At 57.0% G+C, this 25046-nt stretch overlaps 1 protein-coding gene and 1 pseudogene across 3 annotated transcripts in view; both read left to right on the top strand.

Annotated features, from left to right (window-relative positions):
* SMOC2 (SPARC related modular calcium binding 2) overlaps positions 1–25046 on the top strand; it is a 94984-nt gene that overhangs the window by 46642 nt on the left and 23296 nt on the right. For 2 of the 3 annotated variants that reach the window (XM_058670617.1, XM_058670624.1), the window contains 3 exons: positions 4062–4109; positions 6280–6363; positions 8547–8621. In XM_058670617.1, the coding sequence (XP_058526600.1) occupies positions 4062–4109; positions 6280–6363; positions 8547–8621 (207 nt within the window). The remainder of the gene's footprint in view (positions 1–4061; positions 4110–6279; positions 6364–8546; positions 8622–25046) is intronic. The other variant, XM_058670620.1, reaches the window with a different exon arrangement.
* Positions 22020–22093, top strand: LOC118758387 (U6 spliceosomal RNA; annotated as a pseudogene).

Here is a 25046-nt window from a genome sequence, read left to right as displayed (position 1 = left end):
TCAGCAGCAATTCCAGGTGTATCCTTGGGTGGGAAAGCTGCAGCGCCACATGGGCGGCCTGGCCACCTGCTGGGCGCCGGCTTTGCTGTCTGGGCAGGAGCTGGCCATGGACTGGGAAGTGGCATCCTCTAGTGTGTGGCCTCTTTGGGGAGCACCTTGGCAGAAGGAGGGGGTCCACGGAAGCAGCTCGGCACCTCCAAAGCTGCGGGTTCAGCAGCTGCTCCCTGAGTTGCATCTACACTTGTCTGATGTCTCAGCCTGCCAACAGCAGGTGCTTCTCACTTAGAGCTTGGAGATTGATGTCCCGCCCTGCTGAGCAGGGACCTGTGTGTTGGACCCCTGGCTGTGTGCATGGCTGCTTGCTCAGTGGGAGAGGCATCCATCCTGTGGCTGGGCCTGTGTCTTGGGCCCACTCTGGTTACATCTGCACGCTCAGGATCTGTCCTTGCACCTGAAGTGCCCAGGTGGTGGGCAGTGTCTGTCCCGTGGCTCGCCTGCGCCCTGGGCCCGCTCTTGTCATCCCTGGAGGGCTCTCCTCTGCCTTTCGTCTCTTCTTCCTTCCTTCCTCTGCTTTTCTTCTTTTTAAAAAAATCTTTCAGGGAGGTGAAGGCTGACATTGCCGGGGCAGGAGGAGTGCTCTAAGACAAAGGGCTTTTGTTCCAAGCTCTGTTTTTGCAGCTGGCCCATGCTCTGTGATGTAGGGCAATGCCAAGTTCTTAATCTCACCTGCCTCCTGACACTGTGCCCCTTGGCAAACGCCCGCTCCTGGCGTGAGTACAAAGTGGTTTCAGGTATTGGCAGCAGAAACCTGTGCAGGAATCTTTAGAGCCACGATGTCCAGCATGTTCGTGTGGAGGTCCCTGAAGCTGCGTGGGTAGGGGAGTTCCAGAGGCCACATGGCAGAGGGCTGGGAACTGCACACCTGCAGGGCCGTCCTGGTGTGGACCCTGGTCCCGCCTTTGCCTCTGGCCTTCCCCAACAGGACAAGACGGCCTGCTGCGTGGTCATAGGGGGACACTTCCGTGTAGTGTGAAGAGGGTGGGGGTGGCGTCGGAATCTTGTGCAAGCTGGCATGGCCCCATCCACTAGTCCTTTCTCACGCTGGTCCCTGATTAGTTGCTGATGCATTGCCTACCAGCCGCCGTAGACCTGGTCTTCTGTAGAGGCCCATTCCCTCCCGGTCTCCCAGTCATACCTGTGCGGCAGGGTGCTGTGGGCCTCTCCCCACCATGCGCTGAAGGTAGTCTGCTCACACAGGGTTGAGGGCCCAGGCTGGCGGTGCCAAGCTCTGGGTCTGGGCGGCCTCCTGGTACACAGCACGGCATGTGGACCAGGCTGGCTCCTTCGCAGTGTGTGGTTTCCCTTGGTGCAGGCACAAGGCCGAAGGTCCCCCCTCCATCTTCCTGTTGATGGTGTCTCAGTGATTTCTGCCAAGTCTCCCTTTATGGCGAGAACCTGTGGGACTTTTCTTATTGCCAAGCACTGCTGACACTGAGTGAGGGCCTTGAGGGACCAGAACAATTAGCTCTCCAGACTACAACCTCAGCAGGAGTGCTGGGGTGGGATTCTAATATCGCTGACATTCTTCTTTATAAAAATCAATGGTGAAAGCCTGGAATTGCTTTGTTGGAGCTGCCTGGTTACAGAGCAGAGGGAAGCAGTTCAGGCCAGGCTGGAGCCAGGAGTGCACCGGGGCCTCCCATGTGAGTGGCCTTCACTGGGACGCACATCAGTGGGTGCAGTAGGGTGAGTGATGTGGGCTGTGGATGTGCCAGGAAGCATCTTAGCTTGCAGAAAACGTGCGCTGTCCAGGCAGGGTCAAAAACCGGACGCCGCCAAGCCCAGGTTGGACATCAGGGGCTTTCAGCTGCGGCTTCCCGGCGCCTCGGAGCCTGTGGCACAGCTGTGGGCGAGACACCGGAGACGTGGGACACAGGAGCTCTTCCTGCGGCTGGGGACACCCACTGTGCTCCTGGGATGAGGAAGTGCAGGACAGGGCCAGCAACATGTGAGTTCCAGACGGCGCCGAGCTAACCCTGACTTCTTCACACAGAAGAAGCAGAGGGGAGTGGCGAGGAGTGTAGCTGTGATGGAAACAGGCCACCTGCTCAGCAACATGCTGGCCCTGGGCTGGCCACGGCTCGGGCTCAGCTGGGCGAGCCGCAGCTCTGCATGTATGGGGTGGAAATCTGTTCTCATGTGTCCAGCTCTGACGGCTGAGAGTCTGACCGTGGTGAGCTTCGCTTTTTCCCTTGGGGAGAGACTTTCTCTTTCAGGACAAGGCGCCTCAGGCCGTGTCTCGCTTGTGTGCTTTCTGCACTGCGGCTCTCCTGAGCCTCCTTGCCTGTGTTGCTCTCCGCTGGTTAGTCACTGGTACTGAGTGCTTTACGCTACCGACTCCAACTGTGTGACGTCCTAACATGCGATGGATCTCTCTAGAAGGGATGAAGAGGCTGTGCAGAGGCTGCCATGACTGTGGCTAGCCGCATGCCTCCCCGGCTGCTCGCTGCGTGGCTGTGGGTGGTATGTCGCCTGCTGCCCCAGTCACGCCTGTGAGGCAGGAACCAATTGCAAGGGGCGGCTGTTGGCTTTGGTTCCGTTTCACAGTTCTTCCCTGGATACGAAGAACAGGCGAGAATTATTTTGGCAATGTCTGTGTCTGGGGTGTCTGGCGGACAGGGCGCGGTGCTGCTGGTGAGGAGAGCAGGGATCACCTGCCTGGGTATGCTTGCAGTTTGTCTTTCTCTGTGCTCAGCTGACAGCGTGTTGACCCTTTGAGTGGAGCAGTCTCCTGTGGTGGGTCAGCAGCACCCTTGGGCTCCATTCATGCTAATAACCCAACATTGCTGCTATGCAGAAACATTACCAAAATGCCTTCAGTTCCAGTGAGAAGACGTTTTAGACTCATTACAGATAGTCACAGTAAACCTAAGTGATGATGAAACTTTAGCTCCTTAAGAACACTGAGTGTGCAGTGAGCTGCTGCATCGGAGCAAACAAGAGCGGCAGGGTTCCGACAGCAGGCTGAGAAGGCCACGCCAGGAGGGGGCTGTGTGTCCAGAGGGTTCTCACCGGATGCCCAGAAAATGTGTGGCATGTTGGCATGTGGCGAGAGGGACAGGACTCCGTCAGCAGGTGTGCTGCACGCCCCAGGCAGCACTCAACTCTCCAAGGTGCCTTCCAGGCTCATTCCACAGCCACATTCCCATATGGGCCATCCGGCAGCCTCCCTGAAGCTGGCATTGCCACATGAAGGTGCCTGAAAGTGGAAGGTTCTAGAATGTCCAGTACAGGCAGGCACCCAGCCCCTACCCTCAGGGATGCTCGCAGCTGTCCCTCTGCCCCCAGGCCCTTGGTCAGCATGGCTCTTCTCTTTCCCTATATTACCAAGTAGCAAGGGTCCACATCTCAGAACTATTTCTACTGGAAATATTAGTCTGTATTTCAGCGTCACGTGCAAAACTGGTAAAAGCAAAAGGGTTTCCAAGCTCTGAGATGCTCAGACCCGGAGTCTGGGTGCAGAAGTTAGATTCGGAACCGAAGCTGCACATGGATGTCCCTGCATTTCTCCACAGACCCATCCATTCCTCTGAGTAGATGCAGCGAAGAGCACGCCAGCATCTGATAAGGCCATCTGCTGGGACAGGGAGAGCAGGGCCGGCTCAGGGAGAGAGATGGCTCACTCCCCAAATGGCTGCCGTGGCTGCAACTGAGCCGATCCAATGCTGGGAAGCAGGAGCTTTCGCTGTCTGCCATAGCAATGCAAGGGTCCAAGGCCTGAGCTGTCCTCGCCACTGCTTTCCTAGCATATTAGCAGAACGAAAGTGGGGCAGCCGGCCCTGAACCAGCGCTCATGTGGGGTGTGATGGGAGTGAAGGTGTTTGTTAACAAGGTCCTTTGGTCGAGTATGTGAACAGTGAGGGCAGGAGTTAGCTATCTTACCCAGGCGAGGGCTTCCAGCGGGATGCGCTCTGGAGGCAGGGCCCTGGGGCCATTGGGGTGGGGGCCAGGGGGCTGGGCAGGACTTAGGACCTGAAGTGTTTGTATTTCCTCCCCTTTAGGTTCTGTGAATGACAAGCTGCCCCCGCGGGAAGGTGCGGGGAGAGCAGGTAAGTACCCGAGGAAGGAGACTAGGCGCGATGCTGGCGCTCGTGTGTCTGTGCGCAGCTCAGTGCGTAGCCCAGGGCCTGTGCTGGGGTGATAGGCTGTGCAGCTGCTCAGCCACCTGCTGGGGACAGGCTCCTGCAGGCCGTCAGTGGGGAGCACGGGTTGGCACAGTATGGAGGCCTCCGTGGGTCTGTAACTGCAGCAGGTCCTGAGGCTGCGGAGAGAGGCTTGGGCTCCATTTTCCAAGGAAAGGGCGTCCCTTTCCCATGCGCAGCCAGAGCAGCCAAGAACCCTTTCAACCGTTTCCCTTAGAAGTCATGACAGACGAGACCAGGCACGGCGCAGTGGGAGAGGAAGGAGACGACGCAGAAGGTTACAACAAAGTTTCCTGCAGGGGTACATACCTGGGTCTGTTAGCGGCAAGGAAGGGGTCCGTGATTAGGACAGGAGCCGTGAGGATGGTGGCGGTCAGAGGCGTGCCTGTGCCGGGAGCCCCGTGCTTGGCTCAGTTGTGCTCTGGCTCTGCCGGTGCCCCACCTGTGGTCCTCCCGGGGGCAGAGCTTCAGCCTGGCAGGGGCCCAGAGGGGCAGCTGCTGGCCCCACAGTGATGGCCTGTTAGACCTCAGCAAAACTCACGCCAGCAACACCACGTCTGATTACTGTCATTCTAAGAGGCTGAGTGATGTTATTGAACACTTTGGCCTAATAGGTTCTTTCGGGTGCTTAATGTGTTATATGTTTGAGTTATGTCCCCCTATTTCAGTGTTTTGGGAGAAGTTCCCCTTAGTTGATTGCTGCCCCTGTAGACGTGGCATTTCTGTTAGTGTGACTCTTGATATAATTGGGTATTTTGAAGGCAGTGTTTTTTTCATTCAAGAGATTGTTTAAAGCTAAATACATGCTAGAAATTCCGTTCTGTTTGCTCCGCTCAAACACCGAAAGAACACTTCATTTTCATTCTTTAGTCAGCTGGGAAAGGCACTGGTCCCTTCTGACTAGATGCGGCCAGTGGCTGGCCTCTCTGCCACCTCCTCTGTGTGTTGAGCCTGAAAGACCATGGAGAAGAATCATGTGAAGAGGTGCAGATGGAAGGGTTAGGGTGGTCTCCGGGACGCCCCATGGGCCTCATCCCCGCCAGGGGCCGGGAGCTTCCGTGGGCCTCATCCCCGCCAGGGACCGGGAGCTTCCGTGGGCCTCATCCCCGCCAGGGGCCGGGAGCTTCCGTGGGCCTCATCCCCGCCAGGGGCCGGGAGCTTCCGTGGGCCTCATCCCCGCCAGGGGCTGGGAGTGCCCTGGGCCTCATCCCTGCCACAGGTGTGCCACAGGTGTGCACGAGGGTGTGGAAAGTGCGTCCACTGTGCCACTGACATTTCCTGGGGACCCGAGTGTGGTCTCCAGTTCAACGAGGTCCCTCATTTTAAATACAGTGGCCCCTGCTGCCTGGCCCAAAGTCCCCGTGGCTACGGAAATCTGGGGCGCTGGAAAGACGCTGCATTTGCACACACAGCCTGCGCTGCCGGGGCACTTGGAATCACCTCAGAGTCACTGTCACCCCTGACTACAGTGTCTGAGTTCGCTGTGCCCAAAAGGCCGCAGGATCCTGTCCTGTACAGGAAATCCACCCGTGTTCAGTATGGGTGCCGTGCTGCTCCCATGTTGCAAGGAGGCCTAGAGCCAGCATGCAGCCTTCCCCCAAGAGGGCGTGGGGCTGCCCTGTCTCACGCCATGCTCCCTTAGTCCTGGTCCCCAGCATCCTACTCTGCAGCAGAGGGGCTGCGGGGCTGAAGGGGTGCAAGGCGTCGGCGCTGGAGGCTGACCTCTCAGGCCTGGCCTTCCTTCCTACCTAGGACGGGTAGGGCCCGGCGGGCTGCTTGGTGCTACCCCACCAACCCGCTCCAGCTCCTCGGTAAGGCCCGGTGAAGAGCACCGGGGACCTATCTGTCAGGGAAGTTATTCCCAGTGGCGGGTCCCCTGCTCCTGTCACTCCACTGCTTCCTCGTCCATCCCGCCCTTGACCCTCCGGCACCCAGCTGAGCCATGCACAGGTGGATAGAGAACCTTTGTGTGCTTGTGTGTGTGCTGGGCGTGCTTGGGGTCGCCGGGGGCGGGGCTGCATGTGTGGCCCAGCATCATTCCGCACGCACACTCACTTACTTACTCTCATAATTGTAGTCTCCTTGCAAATCTTTTCCGTTCTGAATTCAGATGAGGCCGTGGCTCCTGCGTTAGAGACTCAGCCTCAAGGAGATGAGGAAGGTGAGCAGGGGAGGGGAGAAACGAGGGTGGGTCAGGGCTGGCGTGAGGGTGGGTCGGGGCTGGTGTGAGGAGGTGTGAGGGTGGGTCAGGGCTGGTGTGAGGAGGTTGAGGGTGGGTCAGGACTGGTGTGAGGAGGTTGAGGGTGGGTCAGGGCTGGTGTGAGGAGGTGTGAGGGTGGTCAGGGCTGGTGTGAGGAGGTGTGAGGGTGGTCAGGGCTGGTGTGAGGAGGTGTGAGGGTGGGTCAGGGCTGGTGTGAGGAGGTGTGAGGGTGGGTCAGGGCTGGCGTGAGGAGGTGTGAGGGCGGGTCAGGACTAGTGTGGGGGAAGTATGAGGGTGGGTCAGGGCTGGCGTGAGGGTGGGTCAGGGCTGGCGTGAGGAGGTGTGAGGGTGGGTCAGGGCTGGTGTGAGGAGGTGTGAGGGTGGTCAGGGCTGGTGTGAGGAGGTGTGAGGGTGGTCAGGGCTGGTGTGAGGAGGTGTGAGGGTGGTCAGGGCTGGTGTGAGGAGGTGTGAGGGTGGTCAGGGCTGGTGTGAGGAGGTGTGAGGGTGGGTCAGGACTGGTGTGAGGAGGTGTGAGGGTGGGTCAGGACTGGTGTGAGGAGGTGTGAGGGCGGGTCAGGACTGGCGTGAGGGTGGTCAGGGCTGGCGTGAGGGAGAGGTGTTAGCCTGGATCAGGGCGGTGTTGCCAGAGGTGTGCAGGTGGGCTTGGATTGGTCAGATGGAGCGCCAGACGTGTGATTTTGGTCTGTTGTGGGTGGGAGGTGAAGGTGAGCTGGGGTGCTGTCAGGTGTGGGGTTCTCATCATCCTGTGCAGGTTGACATGCCCTATGTGACCTCACTGTGCTATGGAGTCTGTGTCCCCTCCCAGTACAGGAATGGACTGTAGTGTGGCAGCTCCTGGGGGGGAGGGACACTAGGAAAGCTGTAGGTCAGAGGGCACAGAGCCGTTGTCTGCCTCAGGGGAGTTGTCTGCCACAGTGCGTTGCTGACAGGGCCTGCTCTTCTGGAGATCTCCTCAGGGCACAGGCTTCAGGTGCCTTTAGCAGACACAATAGCAAGCGTTCGAGATGCTGGATGCCTTAACTGGCCAGCTCACAGAGGACAACCCAGTGGGCCGTGGTCCCCGTGTCTCACCCTCCCAGCTGAGGCAGGCTCTCTCCCTTTCTAATAGTCTGGGAACCTGAGGCTTTTACGGTCTTTAATGGTGTATTTGACTTACTCAACAGGCAGAATTACAGAGACAGAGGGAAAGACAGTGAGAGAGAGACACACAGAGAGATAGAGATCTTCCAACAGCTGGTTCGCTCCCCAATGGCCATGAATGGGGGCTGGGCCGGACTGAAGCCAGAAGCCTGGAGCTCCAGCAGGGTCTCCTGCACAGGTGCAGGGGCCCAAGCACGTGGGCCATGCTCCTCTGCTGCTTTCCTGGGTATTGGAAGTGGAGCAGCCTGGGCAGGGGCTCCTGGCAGTTTTAGAAGAGTTTATGAATCTGTTGCACTGTTCAGATAATATGAAACATGCATTTCAGACACTTGCTTCCTGTCTGCATTTTTCTGCTTTATCAGTAGTCACAACAAAGACAAATCCCCTTTTACCTTTAGTGTGTTGGGCTGTCTGCCGGAAACTAGCACGTTCTTGGGCCGAGGAGACAAAGCGTGAAGGGCTCTCGTGACCAAGAAGCAAGGGTGGGCATCCCCATGGGGGGAGGAGACTCAGTGCTGGCGCTAAGTGTGTGGGAGGGGCGTCTGCCCCGGGGTCCCCAGGGGACACCATCCAGCAGCCTTCTCGGGTCATGGGGTCTGTGTCACCAGGCACACGCCAGGCAGTCTCACTCAGCGCCTTGCTCCTGGCCAGGCCACTTGTTGCTGTGGCATGCTGTGGGGGCTGAGTGTCTCTTAGGTGACACAGCTGGGGCAGGTGTCCAGGGCGGTTGCCCGGAGGAAAGCAGCTTCAAGCTACAGCTCAAGGGGAGAACAGCAGCTCACAGTACTGGTCAAGTTTTAAGACATGGGCTATCAACCCCCTTAGTCTCAGGAACATGCGCATTTCAGCAATTGCTTTAAAAATGTGTCATGTGCCTTTGGTACGGAGATTGGCTGTAGGCCATCTGCTGACATTTGAGATGGAGGAGTTTTGTGTTTTCATGAAGAATTAAAAACAATTTTCTTTCTGTTTTGGCTCACTAGATATTGCATCTCGTTATCCCACGCTTTGGACAGAGCAAGTTAAGAGCCGACAGAACAAAACCAACAAGCACTCAGGTAAGATGCCCTCTCTCTGCAATGATGCTTTCCCAGGTGCAGAACACATCTTCTTGTTGGAGTTAAGTGTGTGTCAACATCTGTTTCTCGGTTCCTGAGTCACAGGGAACAATAAGGTTTTTCAGACTTGGCTACCAAGTATGAATTAAACTTTGGCATTTTTGTGAAATGTTCGCCATTTTTCGAAAGACCCGTGTCTTCTCCAGGCACGTTACAGTTGCAGGTGTAAAAGCAGACACTCTGGCTGATGTGTATTTGGTTTTGACCCAGTTTCAGAGATGTTCACACACGTGTCCGATTTGGTTTAAAGTGCTTGGGTTGAGTGCCTTGTGTTGGAGGGACTTCCGCCCATCCCTGGAGGGGACGCCCTTCTCCTGCAGGTGGCCCGGGCTGCCTGTTCTCCTGCCGCTCCTTTGGGCTCCCGCTGACGGCCTGGGCCACTTCCCCCACTGCCTTACCAAGCTCAGGCTGAAGTGCTGTCCCTGCCGGGGGTCCCTGTCTGACAGAGCAGCTCGTAGCCTTGCACCCTCGCCCTGAGCCGTGGTCCCAGCACCTGCCTGGCCAGGCAGCCAGGGTTTTGGGAGTTATGAAAGCAAGGGGTCGGCTCTGCACTGGTCAGGGATTTGGACATTGGAAAGAGGAACCCAGAGTTCACGGGGAGCAGTGTGACTAAGGGGAGGCTTGTTCCACGCTGCACTGACTGAGAGGTTATTTCATGGAAGAATTGGGGTCACCCTCACTTATGTGTGGTATGCCACCCCAGGCCAGGCATACCAAGAAGTTCACAAAAATGGGGAGCAGTTTGTTATTCCATTACTTTCCGGTGTTACAATCTTTTTGTTATTTTGTTATTTTATATGACAGGCAGACGGAGCGACAGAGGAAGAGTCACAGAGATGTATTTTCCGTCTGCTGTGTTCACTCCCGCATCCCTGCAGGGGCCGCAGCTGGGCCAGGCAGAGCCCTGGAGCCAGGAAGCTCCATCTGGTCTTCGACATGAGTACCAGGGGCCAAGCACCTGGGCCACCTTTGGCTGCTTTCCCAGGGAACTGATTGGAAGTGGAGTAGCTGGGGTGTGAATTGACACTTGAATGGGATGCCACTGTTGCGGGTAGTAGCTTAAGTATCCATGCCACTCCACTTCCAATCAGCTCCCTTCTCTGGTATGCCCCTCCACCTGTGACACCTGTGACCACTGGTCAGCAAGGGCAAGGACTGAGGGACAGGAATGTCACATGGTGGCATCTGAGTGTTCGTCCTCCATGCTGCAGCCCCTTCCCTGGCAAGAGCTCCAGGGTCAGGGGTCCTCTGTAAAGGAGGGCTCCAGGGCTGGTAGGAGGGCTCCAGGGCCAGTAGGAGGACTCCAGGGCCAGGGTCCACGGGGTAGGAGGACTCCAGGGCAATAGGAGGGCTCCAGGGCTAGGGTTGTCAGTGTAGGAGAGCTCCAGGGCCAGGGTCCTCGGGGGTAGGAGGACTCCAGGGCAATAGGAGGGCTCCAGGGCCAGGGTCCTCGGGGTAGGAGGACTCCAGGGCCAGTAGGAGAGCTCCAGGGCCAGGGTCGTCAGTGTAGGTGAGCTCCAGGGCCAGGGTCCTCGGGGGTAGGAGGACTCCAGGGCCAGGGTCCACGGGGTAGGAGGACTCCAGGGCAATAGGAGGGCTCCAGGGCCAGGGTCGTCAGTGTAGGAGAGCTCCAGGGCCAGGGTCCTCGGGGTAGGAGGACTCCAGGGAAATAGGAGGGCTCCAGGGCAATAGGAGAGCTCCAGGGCCAGGGTCCTCGGGGGTAGGAGGACTCCATGGGAGGGCTCGAGGGCCAGGCTCCTTGGCCTAGGAGGCGGCTCTGGAGGGTTTCTGAGCTGAGTTCCTGGGGCTGCTCCCTCCCAGCCTGCTGACTCGCCGCTTGAGAGATATCTTTGTTCAGCTTTCAGGGTTCCCCTATCCTCTGCTAGGACACAGTGGACAGGACGGATCACGGCTGTGTGCCTACTTCCTGGGAAGCAGCCCAGCCCAGCAGTCGCCTCTTTACCGAGGCTTATTGTGCTGACTTCTGACACCCACAGGCACTGGAGGCTTAGCTGCTGCCAGCTGGCCTGGGTCCCCTGCCCCATGGTGGTCTACCTGACCTGGGCCCCCTGCTCCAGGGTGGTCCACCTGCCTGGCCCCTGCCTGGCCGCATTGCAGAGGTGGGGGGAGGGGCGGAGTGCAGGCTTCCATTGCATGGCTGACCTTGGAGCTGCCCTTTGCCCTGGATTGGTTCCCAGCACCCTCTGGTCCTGGGGAGGGCAGAGTGTGGCCAGTGCCTACAGACGGAGACCCTTCTCCTTGCCCCCACCCAGGGTCAGCCCATCTGCCGGCAGGCCGCTTGGCTGATTGTGTGTGAAGCCTTGTGCGCAGGCTGGGCGGTGGGCGGGCATGCAGGCCCTCTGAGGGGCTGCAGGTGTCCTTCTCCCTGAAATGCGTGCTGTCACGGCCCTGCTTTGTGTCTTGGGGACAGCCAGGGTCGATTTTATGAGAAACCCCTCTTCTGGTGGAAATATTTCTGTGCCTTATTCAGGGCTGATATTTTTTCCTTTTATTGCACATATTAAAATTAGTGCCAAAGATAATTATCTTTCAATTTGCCTTAAAGCATGCTAAATTGCATGCCCTGAGGAGGAGTAATGCAAGTTATGTCTTATTTCTTCATTTCTAAGAGATCTTTCTTTCTTTTGTAGCCTTTTAAAAAAGATTTATGTATTTATTTGAAAGAGTTGTAAAAAGAGAAAGAGAAATGGAGATCTTCCATCTGCTGGTTCACTCCCCGAGATGGCTGCAACAGCTGGGCTGGGCCAGGCCGGAGCCAGGTGCCAGGAGCTCCATCTGGGTCTCCCAGAGAGGTGGCCGAGACCCAAGCATGTGGGTTCTCTGCTGCTGCTTTCCCAGGCCTTGCAGGGAGCGGCTGGGAAGACTTGGATGCTTGTGTTGGAGGCAGCGACTGAGCTCCTTAGGTCACACTGCTAGCTACTAAGATTTTTCTATCTGTTCTGTTTTTTGAAACACACATAATTAAAGCATCAAGTTATCAATTAGTTTTTCAATTTTTGGTTACTTGGAAATATTACTGTATTCACTAAATCAAATAGTTCTTCCTCCTACGTGTGGACTATAAAAGTTTATTATTTAAAAACAGCAACTCATTTCCCAAAAGTATGTCTAATTGAAGTCGTTAAATTTTCCTGATTGCAGTAGTGATTTTATTTTCACCTTTTAGAAATATTTGTTTGAAAGGCTGAAAGGGACAGATAGATGGTTTGGAGAGTGATCCTGCACCCTCCAGCTCGTGTGCGAAATGGCTGCAAAGCCAGGAGCCCAAAGTGTTAACATGGTCTCCCACGTGGGTGCAGTGGCCCAAGCACTTGGGGCGTCTTCCACTGCCTCCCCAGGCACACCAGCAGGAAGCTGGACCCCAACAGGCTCGAGGTGACGCTGGCGTCGCTGGTGGAGTGTAGCCTGCTGGGCCCCAGCCCTTGTGCTGGTGATTTCTATCATTCATACGTGACCCTCAGATTCTGAAATACAATCAGACTTTGGGTAAGTGCTTACAGAAAATAGTAGCACAGACAAGCTGTCCGTCAGATGGTCGTAAATGCCTCTGCCCACACAGGCCTTCCAGCGGCAAGGGAGCTTAGCCCCAGGATATGCAGCTCCCACTGACATGGTGGCTGCGGATACCGGCAGAAGCAGAGCCCCCATACATGCCACGTGCAGGAGACTTGCCGTCTGTCGTGCAGCAGGCAGACACTCTGTGCTTTGAGCCAAGGACAGCCCAGCTCTTAACACGGACTGGAGGACTTGGCGCTCCTTGCCTTGTCTGCAGGAAGTCAGAGCAGGTCAGTGAGCCAGGGCTCAGCGTGGACCCATGATCCCGAGTGTGCTGGTGGTCAGTGCACTCAGAGGTCAGTACTGGGCTCCTGGGGGCTGTGGGCATGCTGTCAGTCATGGCTGCCACCCTTGCTCTGGACCTCTGACCAGGTCAGGGACCTCTGAGGCCCTGTCCTTAAAGTCTGTTTTCACCCAAGCAGCACAGGGGTAGGACTCACTTCTTTTTGTGCACATCTGATCTCTGTCAGGTTGGAGAGTGACCAAGGCTCGTGGATGCTGCCTGAGGAGCCGTTCTGTGCTGTGTGTCACCAATGAGGCAGCTGGAGCTTGGAGCATGGCGGAGTGGGATAGGGTGGCGATGGGCCCCTGCAGGTTGGGGATGTGCTGAGGAAAGGCATGTCCGCTTGACTTCAGTGTGTGGGCACCTGGAATGATGCCTCTGTTTGCCGCTAACATCTTAGAACCGTTCCATGGTCACCACTCAGCTTACAGACCAAGTGAGATGGGACAGGCCAGCAGAGCTGGAGGCTGGAGGTGGCTTACACAGCTCAGCCCATGGAGGGTTTCCTGCCCTCGGGCACCATCCTCCCACAGCGTCCCCTCTGGGGGCACCTTGCCTTGTGGAATGGTCAGTCTCATCTAGGCTCTGAGCAGTGAGCAGTTTTTGTTGAGTGAACAGTGAGGAATTTTTGCAACAACCAGGTGTTCCTGCCAACGCACCATCCTCCTCGGCAGGACCACGCCACCACTCGGTGGGACCACATCCTGGAGTGATCTTCCCCACAAGAGACAGCTTGCTAGAGTCACAGTGAGCTCAGGGATTGTACTGTGAGCAAAAAGCATGGGAACAAATGGGCCACATTCCCAGGGATAAAGTGGGGTGTGTGTGTGTGCACGAGTGCACATGGTGACACATGCTCTATTCCCCAGGGGAGACGTGGTCTCTGTGTGTGCACACGCTGTGACACGTGCTCCATTCCCAGGGGAGACGTGGTCTCTGTGTGCACACTGTGACACGTGCTCCATTCCCAGGGGAGACGTGGTGCCTGTGTGTGCACACGCTGTGACACGTGCTCCATTCCCAGGGGAGACGTGGTCTCTGTGTGTGCACACTGTGACATGTGCTCCATTCCCAGGGGAGACGTGGTCTCTGTGTGCACACGCTGTGACATGTGCTCCATTCCCAGGGGAGACGTGGTCTCTGTGTGTGCACACTGTGACACGTGCTCCATTCCCAGGGGAGACGTGGTGCCTGTGTGCACACACTGTGACATGTGCTCCATTCCCAGGGGAGACGTGGTCTCTGTGTGCACACACGTTTGCACACAGCCAGGCAAGCATTCAGTAACCACTGACGCTGTCCTACTCCCCTCCCTCCGCGTCTACATCGGGTCTGTGCCTCAGCAATACCAAGACATTAGTGTCTCTCCCTTGAAGGTACACTGATGGCCACAGCCCGAATGCACCGGATGGGGTGTTCTCAGATGAGGAGTCAACAGCCTGGTGTGATTTAAAGTGTTTGAAAGTGTCCCCACCCACTTCTGTGTATAGTAAAATGTCATTAGCCACTCAAAGAAGATGCGCATGATGATGAGCTTGTGGGCATTCAGAGCGCGTGGTGCCCTAGCATTTCTTTGGGCTCTCAAAGCCCGGGAGGGCTTGCCTGTGGCGGGCCCAGCCCCGAGGCCGCAGCCTCTGTGCATGCTGCCCTACATTTTCCTTTCTGCAACGACCCTCCAGGGCTGTCCTCAGGTCATCAGGCCACATGGGTCTGATCCTGTCCTCAAGGCAGCATCTAGAGCCAGCCCACAAACCTGCTTCATGTTTGTGGGAGAGAGCAGGCCCTTAGCACAGCAGCTAAGCATGGGCTGCAGAGCTGCTGTGACTGGGAGAGTGGAGGTGCATCCCCCAGGCCAGGTGGGAGAGTGGAGGTGCAGCCCCCAGGCACGGGTGGGAGAGTGGAGGTGCAGCCCCCAGGCACGGGTGGGAGAGTGGAGGTGCAGCCCCCAGGCACGGGTGGGAGAGTGGAGGTGCAGCCCCCAGGCACGGGTGGGAGAGTGGAGGTGCAGCCCCCAGGCACGGGTGGGAGAGTGGAGGTGCAGCCCCCAGGCACGGGTGGGAGAGTGGAGGTGCAGCCCCCAGGCACGGGTGGGAGAGTGGAGGTGCAGCCCCCAGGCACGGGTGGGAGAGTGGAGGTGCATCCCCCAGGCACGGGTGGGAGAGTGGAGGTGCAGCCCCCAGGCCAGGTGGGAGAGTGGAGGTGCAGCCCCCAGGCACGGGTGGGAGAGTGGAGGTGCAGCCCCCAGGCCAGGTGGGAGAGTGGAGGTGCAGCCCCCAGGCCAGGCGGGAGAGTGGAGGTGCATCCCCCAGGCACGGGTGGGAGAGTGGAGGTGCAGCCCCCAGGCACGGGTGGGAGAGTGGAGGTGCAGCCCCCAGGCCAGGTGGGAGAGTAGAGGTGCATCCCCCAGGCCAGGCGGGAGAGTGGAGGTGCAGCCCCCAGGCCAGGCGGGAGAGTGGAGGTGCAGCCCCCAGGCCAGGCGGGAGAGTGGAGGTGCAGCCCCCAGGCACAAGTGGGAGTGTGGATATGTGGCCCCCACCATGGGTGGAAGAGTGGGGGTCTGTGACCTTTAGCCACAGGTGGAATAAAGCAGCTGCAACCCCAGGCACCAGTGCAGAGTGGAGGCTAGGCCCTGATCTCTGGAGCCTGCCTGCAGTCCTTGTAAGGAGAACCATATAGCTGGCACTTGCTTCCTGAGTCCCTGCTCGCATCCCTCCTCACTGCCCACGCGGGGCATCCCTGAGGTTCAGTATACACCATGTATGTGCTGTGCATGCGCCAGTTATGTGTGACTTCCCTCCCTGCAGTGAACGTGTCACGCCCAGTGTCCCTGCCGCATGACAGTCAGCATGTGGGGCCTCGAGTGCAGCCTAGTGATGGGATTTCTTTCTTTTTAAAACTTCATTTGTTTACTTGAAGAAGTTACAGAGAGGGAAGGAAAAAGGGAGGGAGGGAGGGAGGGAGAGAAAGAGAAAGTACCCTTTATTCTGCTGGTTCACTCCCTCAATGATTGCAGAGGCCACGGCCGGGCCAGACTGAATCTAGGACTTGCCTTCGTGTCTCTAACACGAGTGCAGAAGTTCAAACACTTGGCCCATCCTGCTCTGCTTTCCCAGGCCCATCAGCAAGGAGCTAGATCGGACGTGGAGCAGCCGGCACACGGCATGAGCTGGTGCCCATAGCAGTCGCTGGCATCATGGTGGAATGCAGCACTACGCCCCCAGGCCCTTCCCAGGTCACAGTTGCCGTCTGTTCTCTGGCTAGCGGCCTGTGAGGGTCCATTTGCAGTCCTGGTGAGGTCAGTTTTCCTGCCTTCTTTGCTGCTTGGGCTTCTTGGCTAACAGACCATGCACCTGCTGTCTGGTGCGGGTTCCCATGGACGCGGTTGTTGTTCAGGGGAGAGCCCCAGTGGACCCACCGGCTCATTTCCCTGTCACGGGGCACTCATGGGTATTTTGAGCTTGCCACAACTGGCCAAGAGTGACATCAACAGTTAGCTTGCTTGGGGAACAGTAAGAGAAATAGTTATTTAAGAATATAAATTTCTCAGGGGCAGCACTTCGACCAGGACATATTCCTGAGGCTCTGAAGTTGGCTCTGGCAGCTGCTCCTCATCCCACGGTGCCCGCTTGGAGCCCAAGTTTCACCATTGCCCTTCAGGGAGGGATGAGCCCCCAGGCCCGCGTAACCACAGGCTTTGTAATAGGCAATTCGCTCTTTTTTTTTTTTAACATATATTTTTATTGCATTTCCTTTTTTTAAAATTAATTACATTGCATTTATGTGATACATTTTTTATGCACTGGGCTTCCCCCCGCCCCTCCCCACACCCTGCCCCCACGGCGGATTGCTCCACCTTGTTGCATTTCCATAGTTCAAATTCAGCTGACATTCTTTCATTGGAGGTATTAGCTCTTAATGCGTACCTTCGTCTATGCAACCTGTTTTCAAAGCTGGGAGCTTCAGCAAAGCCCAGAAACAGCCGAGCACACTGCTGCTTGGCCAGCGCACTCCCATGCTGCCCGTGCAGAGCTGGGTGCTGCACCAAGGGACTCTGAGCTGCCGCCTGGGCCCCAGCATTGCCAGGGACAAGGCGCTGCAGCAGGCTGACCACACACCGGGCAGTGGGAGAACCCCGCTGTGTCCGCACAATTAAATCCTTGGCTAAGGACTGTGTCTCCAGCCCACGTCCCACTGTTCACAACTTTGTGAAATAAATCTTCCAAAACTGCTCTCAACTTTGGATATTTCTTCTTCCTTTGGGAACTTGGAAAGGAGTTTGTTTTTCTCTTTTGGTGTGACTGCATCAAGGATAGTAGATTCCTTTTTTCATCCAATAACTTGATTTTTTAAAAAACAATTTATTGTAGTTTGCTTAGTGGAGAAGAGATTTGTTCAACTTTCTTTTTTTTTTCAGTGTGTTGTCAGTTCTATAGTCTCATGACTTCTAAAATATTTTATCCAAAACCATTGCCTTGGTGTTTGAAATAGCAGTGTATCGCACAAAAGCTGCCATGGATTGAAATTACAGGGTCTGAGAAATTGTAAATTGAAGCAGAAGTTGGTTGATAAAATACTTAAGATTTTTCTCTTTGTTTCACATTTTGCCTTTGTATCTAAAAACAACCGCCTTCTCCTTTCTGTCTTTGCTTTTTATCATTTGGAGAGCCATGTCGAGTGTCCAGCAGACAAAATGCTACCGTGGGGTCCCTGTGGTGTCTTGTGATGTTTGTAAGCCAGTGTTTGATGAGACAAAGCAAAGCTCTGTAGTCGAAGCCAGGAAAATGAGACACCGAGAGGTTCTGGGGACCAGAGCGTGGCAGGGAGGCGTGAGGCTGGGTGAGCCACCCAGCACCTCTGCCGTGTGGCGTTGGTTACGCTCGAGCTGTCCGCATTGCATGCATGCTGCTTTTGGTTCCAGGCAGCTGAGAACTACAGAAAGACCACTGTGCTGCCTGCAGAAGGCCCCTGGGCCCCGCGCTGTGGTGCTCCCTGGCACGCTGTGGTGCGCCCTGGCACGCTGTGGCGCTGCGTTTGTCCCGATGCAGGAACACCTCTGGGTGCGTTGTCAGGAGCTGTTGTCCACACTGTGGCCCTCTGTGTGTGCACGCCCTGCAGGCTGGACAAGCATGCAGCGACCAAGTTCAGGTGACAGAACTGCCTTGAGTCTTTCACCGCCCAGAGACACCTGTGCCCGCCTGGCTCCTCGTACGGCCCTCCAGCCCTGGCTGCCAACCAGCGTCTAAAACCGCCTTTGCAGCGGGCTGTTTTCACAACATTGTGGAGTTAGAATCGTTCTGATTTAACCTGCTGTGCCCAAGTACTGGTCCTTTTGCAGGGCTCTGAAGAGCCAGGGCCAGGAGTGGAGGGACTCAAGCATGGGCCCTCCAGAGTGCAGCTGTCCTGTGGGGCTGGAGGCAAAGCCACACCAACATCTGGCTACATCCTGTGGGAGACAGACGCTGGCAGAGCTTCTGGAGCCCGCTGCACCCAAGCCATACCTGAGCCGCACCCGGGCACTGCAGCCGCCAAGGGAACATGGCCTCCCCACCCCAGCTGCCACCTGCCCCCCTCCTCCTGTCGTGCACCTCTGGGTGCTGGGATGCCCCGTGAGAGCCAAGGCCCTGTTCCCAGAGTCCGCTGTCTTCCTCCACCGTCCTCAAGGCTGGCGTGAGGATCCCTCATTCTCCTAGGAGGTGTCTGGTCTGAGGGTGCCAAGGATGTCAGTACTGGGGAGGCACTGCCAGGATCAGGGCCAACGGCCATTACAGGCCCCCCGGCTCACACCATCGGGAGAGAGAGAGACACAGAGAACACAGCTCCAAGAGCTCAGAAATGTAGCTCAGACCCCAGGGACCTCTGCCAGGGCCTAAGGGATGATCTCTGAGACTGATCCGAAATAGTGCACCCTGAGCAAACTCTGCCTGGTGGTCCACTGATGGGGCTCGAGCCGTACAGGCCCAGCATGTTCCTCTGGGTAAGTGTAGTGGTCGACCCTGCAGGGCCTCCTAGAGGGAGTGTGCTAAGAGCAAATCCAGTGCCGTGGCTACCGTGAGGCCCACCCTGCCTCCAATGCCTCCTTAAGGTTATGTCCACCAGGCTCCTGCCTCGGGCTTGGCGCAGAACTGTGCTGCGAGGATTAGCAGCATCAGGCTGCCCCTGCATGGCCAGGCCAGGGGAAGACCCCGTCCTCAGCAGCTCCTCCTGGTCCCGGCCGGCCCCTCCATGTGCTCCTCCTTTTCCAGCTCTTGAATCTGCACTGTGCCTCGTCTTCCCAGAGCTCAGCCCCGTGCAGGCTGCATGCTGGCATGCCAGGCTGCTGGGGCTTGAATGCTGTCTGTTCCTGACAGAGAACGTGCTGGACCTTGGGCCTCGCGTGCCGAGACCTCTGCATGCCGTATGGGGACGCCTGGTTTGAGTGTGGCTTCTCCACTTCAGGTCCAGCTGCGTGCTGAAGTGCGCTCTTAGAGGCAGCGAGGGTTTGAGCCTCTGGCCAAGCTGAGGCCTGGTCTCCGCGTGGCCCCTGGCTATAGTGTGTCCTGTACTGCTGCAAGGGTGAAGGGAGCCGGCAGACAGACGAGCTCTCTTTCTGCCTTTCAAATAGCATGAAAATGAATAACTGAAGGGCCACGGAGCTGAGGATAGCACTTCTAGAGATGCTTTCATGGAGTTCCAGCCCTGGCCCAGGTTCCAGCCCTGGCCCTGGCCCGTGGCGGGGTGACCTGTGTGTGGCAGGAGTTAGAACAGCTGACCGTGAACTCGGAGGCTGCTGTGTCTGCCAGACTGTGCTGGCACAGTTGAGGGCTGTGGTGCGGTTCCCACAGCACCTGCAGAGGCGCAAGGGGCGGGTCCAGGCCCATGCCCACACACCCCTGTTGGCCACAGCCTTGCAGTCCAGGTCCTAGGGCAGGGAAGAACGCTGCTGCAAGCTTACTCCTGGAAGTGGGATGCCATTGTCCATTGAGAACGAACTGGGAAGGGCACAGGCGAGGACCCCACAGTGCCCAGGAGGGCTGTGTGTGCTGGGGGGCCTTGCCGGGCTGTCCAGGCTGCGGTTCCCCTGAGGCTGGGACTTGGCGAGGCCAATAGAAGTGAACAGGCTGTGGTCTCTGCCCCTCCAACCCCTGAGCTGGCTGAGAGGCAGGCATCGTGCCAGAGAGGCCTCAGGTGGGCAGAGGCAGGTCAAGGTAGGAACGGGCCTGCAGGCGGGCTCGCGGACTGTGTGTCGGACAAGCTTGGCCTGACGTGGTCAGCTCACGGCACCTATTCTGCCCATCGCTGGGGCAGGTTGGGCATGTTCTGGTTCTCTCACTCTTGCTCTCTAATGAGCACTGTGTCCTGCCAGTCAGGGCAGCGCCTGGAGGCCTGGCAGTGTTATCACAAACACAGCCGAACGTGTGTCTGCAAAGCCAGCCTTGGCAGCTGCAGGCACCACTCTCCCTGGTGTGAGCTCCTCCTCCGTCAGGGTGTGGGCAGGGTGGGACAGCGCGTGCTCCCGGTGAAACGCTGCTTCCTGTGGAGGGGCGTGGCGCTCGACTCAGATGGGAGTGGTAAGGTGGACGAGAAAAGAAGACAGCGTGGCCGTGTCCTCCTGTCCTGTGGGAGTCCTGCTTCCTACGTATGCACAGAGTGCTTTGGGCCACCCGGACAGGGATTCGGTCGGTTGGGAAGTTAGAGATGTACAAGCTGCTTTTAGGTGCGCCTGAGCAGGTGGCTCCATTCCCGCAAGATGGGTGCCACGTCCCTGCCCTGGCTGTGGACGCCTGCCATCACCGAGGCTGCCCCCACTCCCCCACTTCAGCCCACTTGGGACCAGTGGTGTGGCTCGAGAGCTGCCCTTGAAGGTGCGCTGGTGCCGCTTCCTCGGCTGCGGGGTGCTGGCAGGCACTGCCGTGTGCATTCTCCACTTGGTGGAACTTTCCAGGTCGACGCTGTGCACACTTTTGCACTGGTCCTTCTGTGGGCACATTTTGGTGCCTGAGGGCAGACCTCCGTGTGGCCCTCCTGTGTCGTACTGCCAGGAGGAGCACACGGGAGCACATCAGGCCTAAACACCACCTACACATGGTGGGTTCTGATTTGGGTCATTTTGGCAGGTGGGTGGTGGCATCTCATAGCGGTTTTAATTTGCATTTTCATAACAATTTTGAATGTGTTTTTTTCAAGGGTTTATTATCCAATCATGTAAGTTTCTTGTCAGTGTGTATTCAAATCATTGCAAAGTTTAAGTTGTGCTCTTTGTGGTTTGCGTTGATTTGAGGAGTAATAGAACCCCGAGTCTTTGTAATCTTTGTGAGACGTGTACGTGGGGAACATTTCCCGGCCTGAAGCAGGACTTTCCACTTGGCTGATGGTGTTGTAGTGAGCCTGGCTGTCAGTTCTGGTGAAGTCCAGGTCACCAGGGTTTCTTGCAGAGGTCGGTGCTCTGGGTCTGCCCTGCTGATTTTCCCCTAACCTGTGCTTCCATGGTGCACACGGAGGGACCGTGTGGGCCTCCCAGCATAGCGCAGTCTGCTCATAGCTGCCCTGGCTGTCCTTGGTCCCTGCCGGGCTGGGGGACCGGCTCCTGTACAGCTAGCTGCCTGGAACTTCAGGCAGGGGTGTGGTGCATTCACAAGCCAGCCTGGGGAGAATTCATCATGATTTGGGACAATCCCAACTCCTTTCAGCCACAAGCCCGGTGTGTCCGTCCAGAGGTTTAAGTTTCTCATCTTGTAAGCCTTCAACGTTAACTATATGTTTTCTTGAACTTGTTTCTTAGGATTTCATATTCTCTGTGTTACAGCAAAACACCCTTAAGTATTTTGCTTTCCGTTATTCATTGATAGCATATCTGAATATAGGTCAATTTTTTGTATTGGCTTTGTATCTTGGGACCCCGATATATCCACTCATTTGTTGCTTAATTGATGTTTATCTGAAAGGCAGGGTTGTAGATTTTTCCGTCTGTGGTTTCACTGCACCAAGTGCTGCAATGGGTCTGGGTCGGGCTGCAATCAGCAGCTTCACCTGGGGCTCCCATGTCCACTGCTTTCCCAGGGACATTAGTGGGGAGCTGGACCGGAAGTGATGCAGCTGGGACATGAACCGGTGCCCATGTGGGATGGCAGGGCTGCAGGCAGTGGTTTTACCAGCTCTGCCACACGCTGGGCTGGTGTTCTTTCATTAACTGCACACTTGTTCATTCGAGGAGCTTTGCCTGTGTAGACGTGTCAGTTTTCGGACGTGTGATCCGGAACAGATCCGTCTTTCTTCCCAGGAGCTGCTGTTGTCGACCCTCTGGTGCAAGAATGGAGAGCAGTGCCGACCGTGCCCCTCTTGTGGGGGTGGGGGGTTTTATGCCCAGCTGGGATGCCAGCTGAAGGCTGCATAAGGACCTGCTCCTGAGGATCCCTGCTTGCTGGGAGCCTTAGTTGGTTGTGTGCAGGGCTGCGGCCAAGCTGGGCTCTGGGAGGGCGGGACTTCCAGATACAGGCCCGCGTGCTCGCTTCGGCAGCATATACTAAAATTGGAACGATTCCGAGAAGATTAGCATGGCCCCTGCGCAAGGATGACAGATACAGGCCTGCCTGCACAAGGTAAGCTAACACAATGGAGTCTTTAAAATGTTCCATATCGTGATAACAGGAATGCAACCAGGTGGTGGGCAGCGCCTGGGTTCTGGCGGGCTCTGGTGGGCAATGCCTGGGCTCTGGTGGGCTCTGGTGGGCAATGCCTGGGCTCTGGTGGGCTCTGTGCTGCTACTGATTTGGTTGTGTTTTTCCTACTGTTCACTGAGCAGTCTGCTGAATCCTGGGAAGGATGACGCTAGACTGAATTAAAACTCCTTGTTGGAGCCCAGAAGAGGCAGGGAGCTGCAGCTAGCACGGGCCTGGTCCTCCCTAGCAGAAGACAGACCTGTTGCCTCCCAGGAAGGGGCCCCATATAGCGGTGTTGTGTTCTACTTGACCTCCCCCACTAGTGCTCACCAGCTTGTTGGGAGGTGTGCCTTCACAGCGGCTCACCTCACCAAGATGTGGCTGTGTTTTGCAGGAGCGCGAGCTCTTGTCAGGGGCCACACTCTGGGACAGGGCTGCATGACCACCGTCCTCATTACCCAGATCCGGTCTGACTCTGCTGCTTCCTGGGGGGCTTGGTGGCTTGGGGGGCATGGTTGACCCAGTCAGCACTCCTTGGCCCACAGGGAGCTCCAAACGCAGTGTGTGCTGCTCAGGAGGGCACCTGGGGAAGCTCCCAGCATGGCGTTTTCGGCTACAGCACAGGTTGGACAGAGTGCACAGTGAAGTGCTTGGATGGCGTCTCTGAGCACCTGCAAATGCTCACCAAAAAGCAGCATGTTCGGGGACACCGACCACCACAGCAGCCACGGTCAGCAGCCACCACGCTCCCAGGCACCCATGGCTGGCCACAGCTGACACACCATCAGTTACCCCAGCTCTGGCCACTGCTGTTTCCACGTAACCACGGCAGGTTGCCGCTGGAAGCGTGTTGCCAGCCCTGTTGTCCTTCCCTCCTTCCGGAGACACCTGGGAGGGTAACTCAGATGGGAATGTGGGTCACATCCCGCTTCCTTCTCCCGGGCTCCCTGTTACCCTGGAGATGGGAGCCTGTGTTCAGGGCTGGGCAGAGCCCATGTGTGGAATTTGTGAGGAAGCCTTGGTGTGAAGTGGCCGTCACTGGGGGTATCTTCCCTCGCTCTCAGCTGTTGATTGCGTGTGGAGAGACGTGAGAGACCCGGGTCCCCAGGTGACCCTGCACACGCCACGCAGGATAGGCAGCTGATCAACTGGGAGCAGCCTTCACAGGCCGATCCCAGGCAGAAAACAGCAGCTGGATGCCCAGCCAGTGGCTACTGACTGGAATCTGGGGTGGATGTGAACAGGACACTTGCTGTCCACTCTGTGAGTGCACAGAAACTACAGGCTTTTGGAACCTACGTGGGATGGGCATGCAGCAAAACGAGTTAGGCCGCTGTCTGTGAGGCTAGCAAGGCCAGAGGCCCTAGAAGTGCTGGCTGCAGCCCAGGCTCCCTGATACTGTGGCCCATGTGACAGGTCCAGATGGAACTCCAGACTGCCCTGGCTTTGGCCTGGCTCAGTCCTGGCAGTTCCAGCATTTGGAGGAATGAACCAGCAGATGGAAGATTTCACTTGCACAGGTGCATTCAGCTGGGTTCATCCTCACAGTGGCTGGCCTTACTCAGCCTGGTACAGTACACGTGTGTGTAGTGGCCTTACTCAGCGTGGTATAGTACATGTGTGTGCAGTGGCCTTACTCAGCCTGGAGCAGTACACGTGTGTGCAGTGGCCTTACTCAGCATGGTACAGTACACGTGTGTGCAGTGGCCTTACTCAGCATGGTACAGTACACGTGTATGCAGTGGCTTTACCTAGCCTGGTGCAGTACACGTGTGTGCAGTGGCTTTACCTAGCCCGGTGCAGTACACATGTGTGCAGTGGCCTTACTCAGCATGGTACAGTACACGTGTGTGCAGTGGCTTTACCTAGCCCGGTGCAGTACACGTGTGTGCAGTGGCCTTACTCAGCATGGTGCAGTACATATGTGTGCAGTGGCTTTACCTAGCCCGGTGCAGTACACATGTGTGCAGTGGCCTTACTCAGCATGGTGCAGTACATATGTGTGCAGTGGCTTTACCTAGCCCGGTGCAGTACACATGTGTGCAGTGGCCTTACTCAGCCTGGAGCAGTACACATGTGTGCTGTGGCCTTACTCAGCCTGGAGCAGTACACGTGTGTGCTGTGGCCTTACTCAGCCTGGAGCAGTACACGTGTGTGCAGTGACCTTACTCCACCTGGTGCAGTACACGTGTGTGCAGTGACCTTACTCCACCTGGTGCAGTACACGTGTGTGCAGTGGCCTTACTCCACCTGGTGCGTACACGTGTGTGCAGTGACCTTACTCCACCTGGAGCAGTACACGTGTGTGCAGTGGCCTTACTCCACCTGGTGCGTACACGTGTGTGCAGTGGCCTTACTCCACCTGGTGCGTACACAGGGACTGTTAGGGCCCAGTTGTGTGCACATTCTGCAACTTACTTGGCACCTGCCTGGCAGCACATTCTGCAACTTACTTGGCACCTGCCTGGCATGTGGAACGGGGCATGCCTGGCTGGTTTTAGCTGGAGGGCTTGCCCTAGAAGCCTTGTGGCCTGGATTCTGCTCTTCTCCCGGTAGACCGAGAGCCCATCTGCTCTGCAGTGGCCTGAGCAGACTCTGGGAGGCACGGAGTGGGGCAGTGGCCATGGATAATGATGATCCTCATGGAGACTGGGGGACCAGCAGAGTCTTGTGAGGCACAGGGAGGTGGCCCTGCCCTAGCCCCGCTGGCCTGGGCTGGGAGAGCAGGAGTGCCTGTGTCTATGAGACATGGGGAGGTGGCCTTGCCTGAGCCCTGCTGGCCTGGGCTGGGAGAGCAGGAGTGCCCATGTGCTTCTCTGGCATTGTTCGTGCTAGGCTGCCGGGAATGGTATGGACACAAGGCCCACTGGT

The sequence above is a fragment of the Ochotona princeps genome, chromosome 1, assembly GCF_030435755.1.
Source record: "Ochotona princeps isolate mOchPri1 chromosome 1, mOchPri1.hap1, whole genome shotgun sequence".
Classification (NCBI taxonomy): domain Eukaryota; kingdom Metazoa; phylum Chordata; class Mammalia; order Lagomorpha; family Ochotonidae; genus Ochotona; species Ochotona princeps.
Note: the sequence above shows the minus strand (reverse complement) of the source record. Positions and strands in the feature narration are given on the sequence as shown.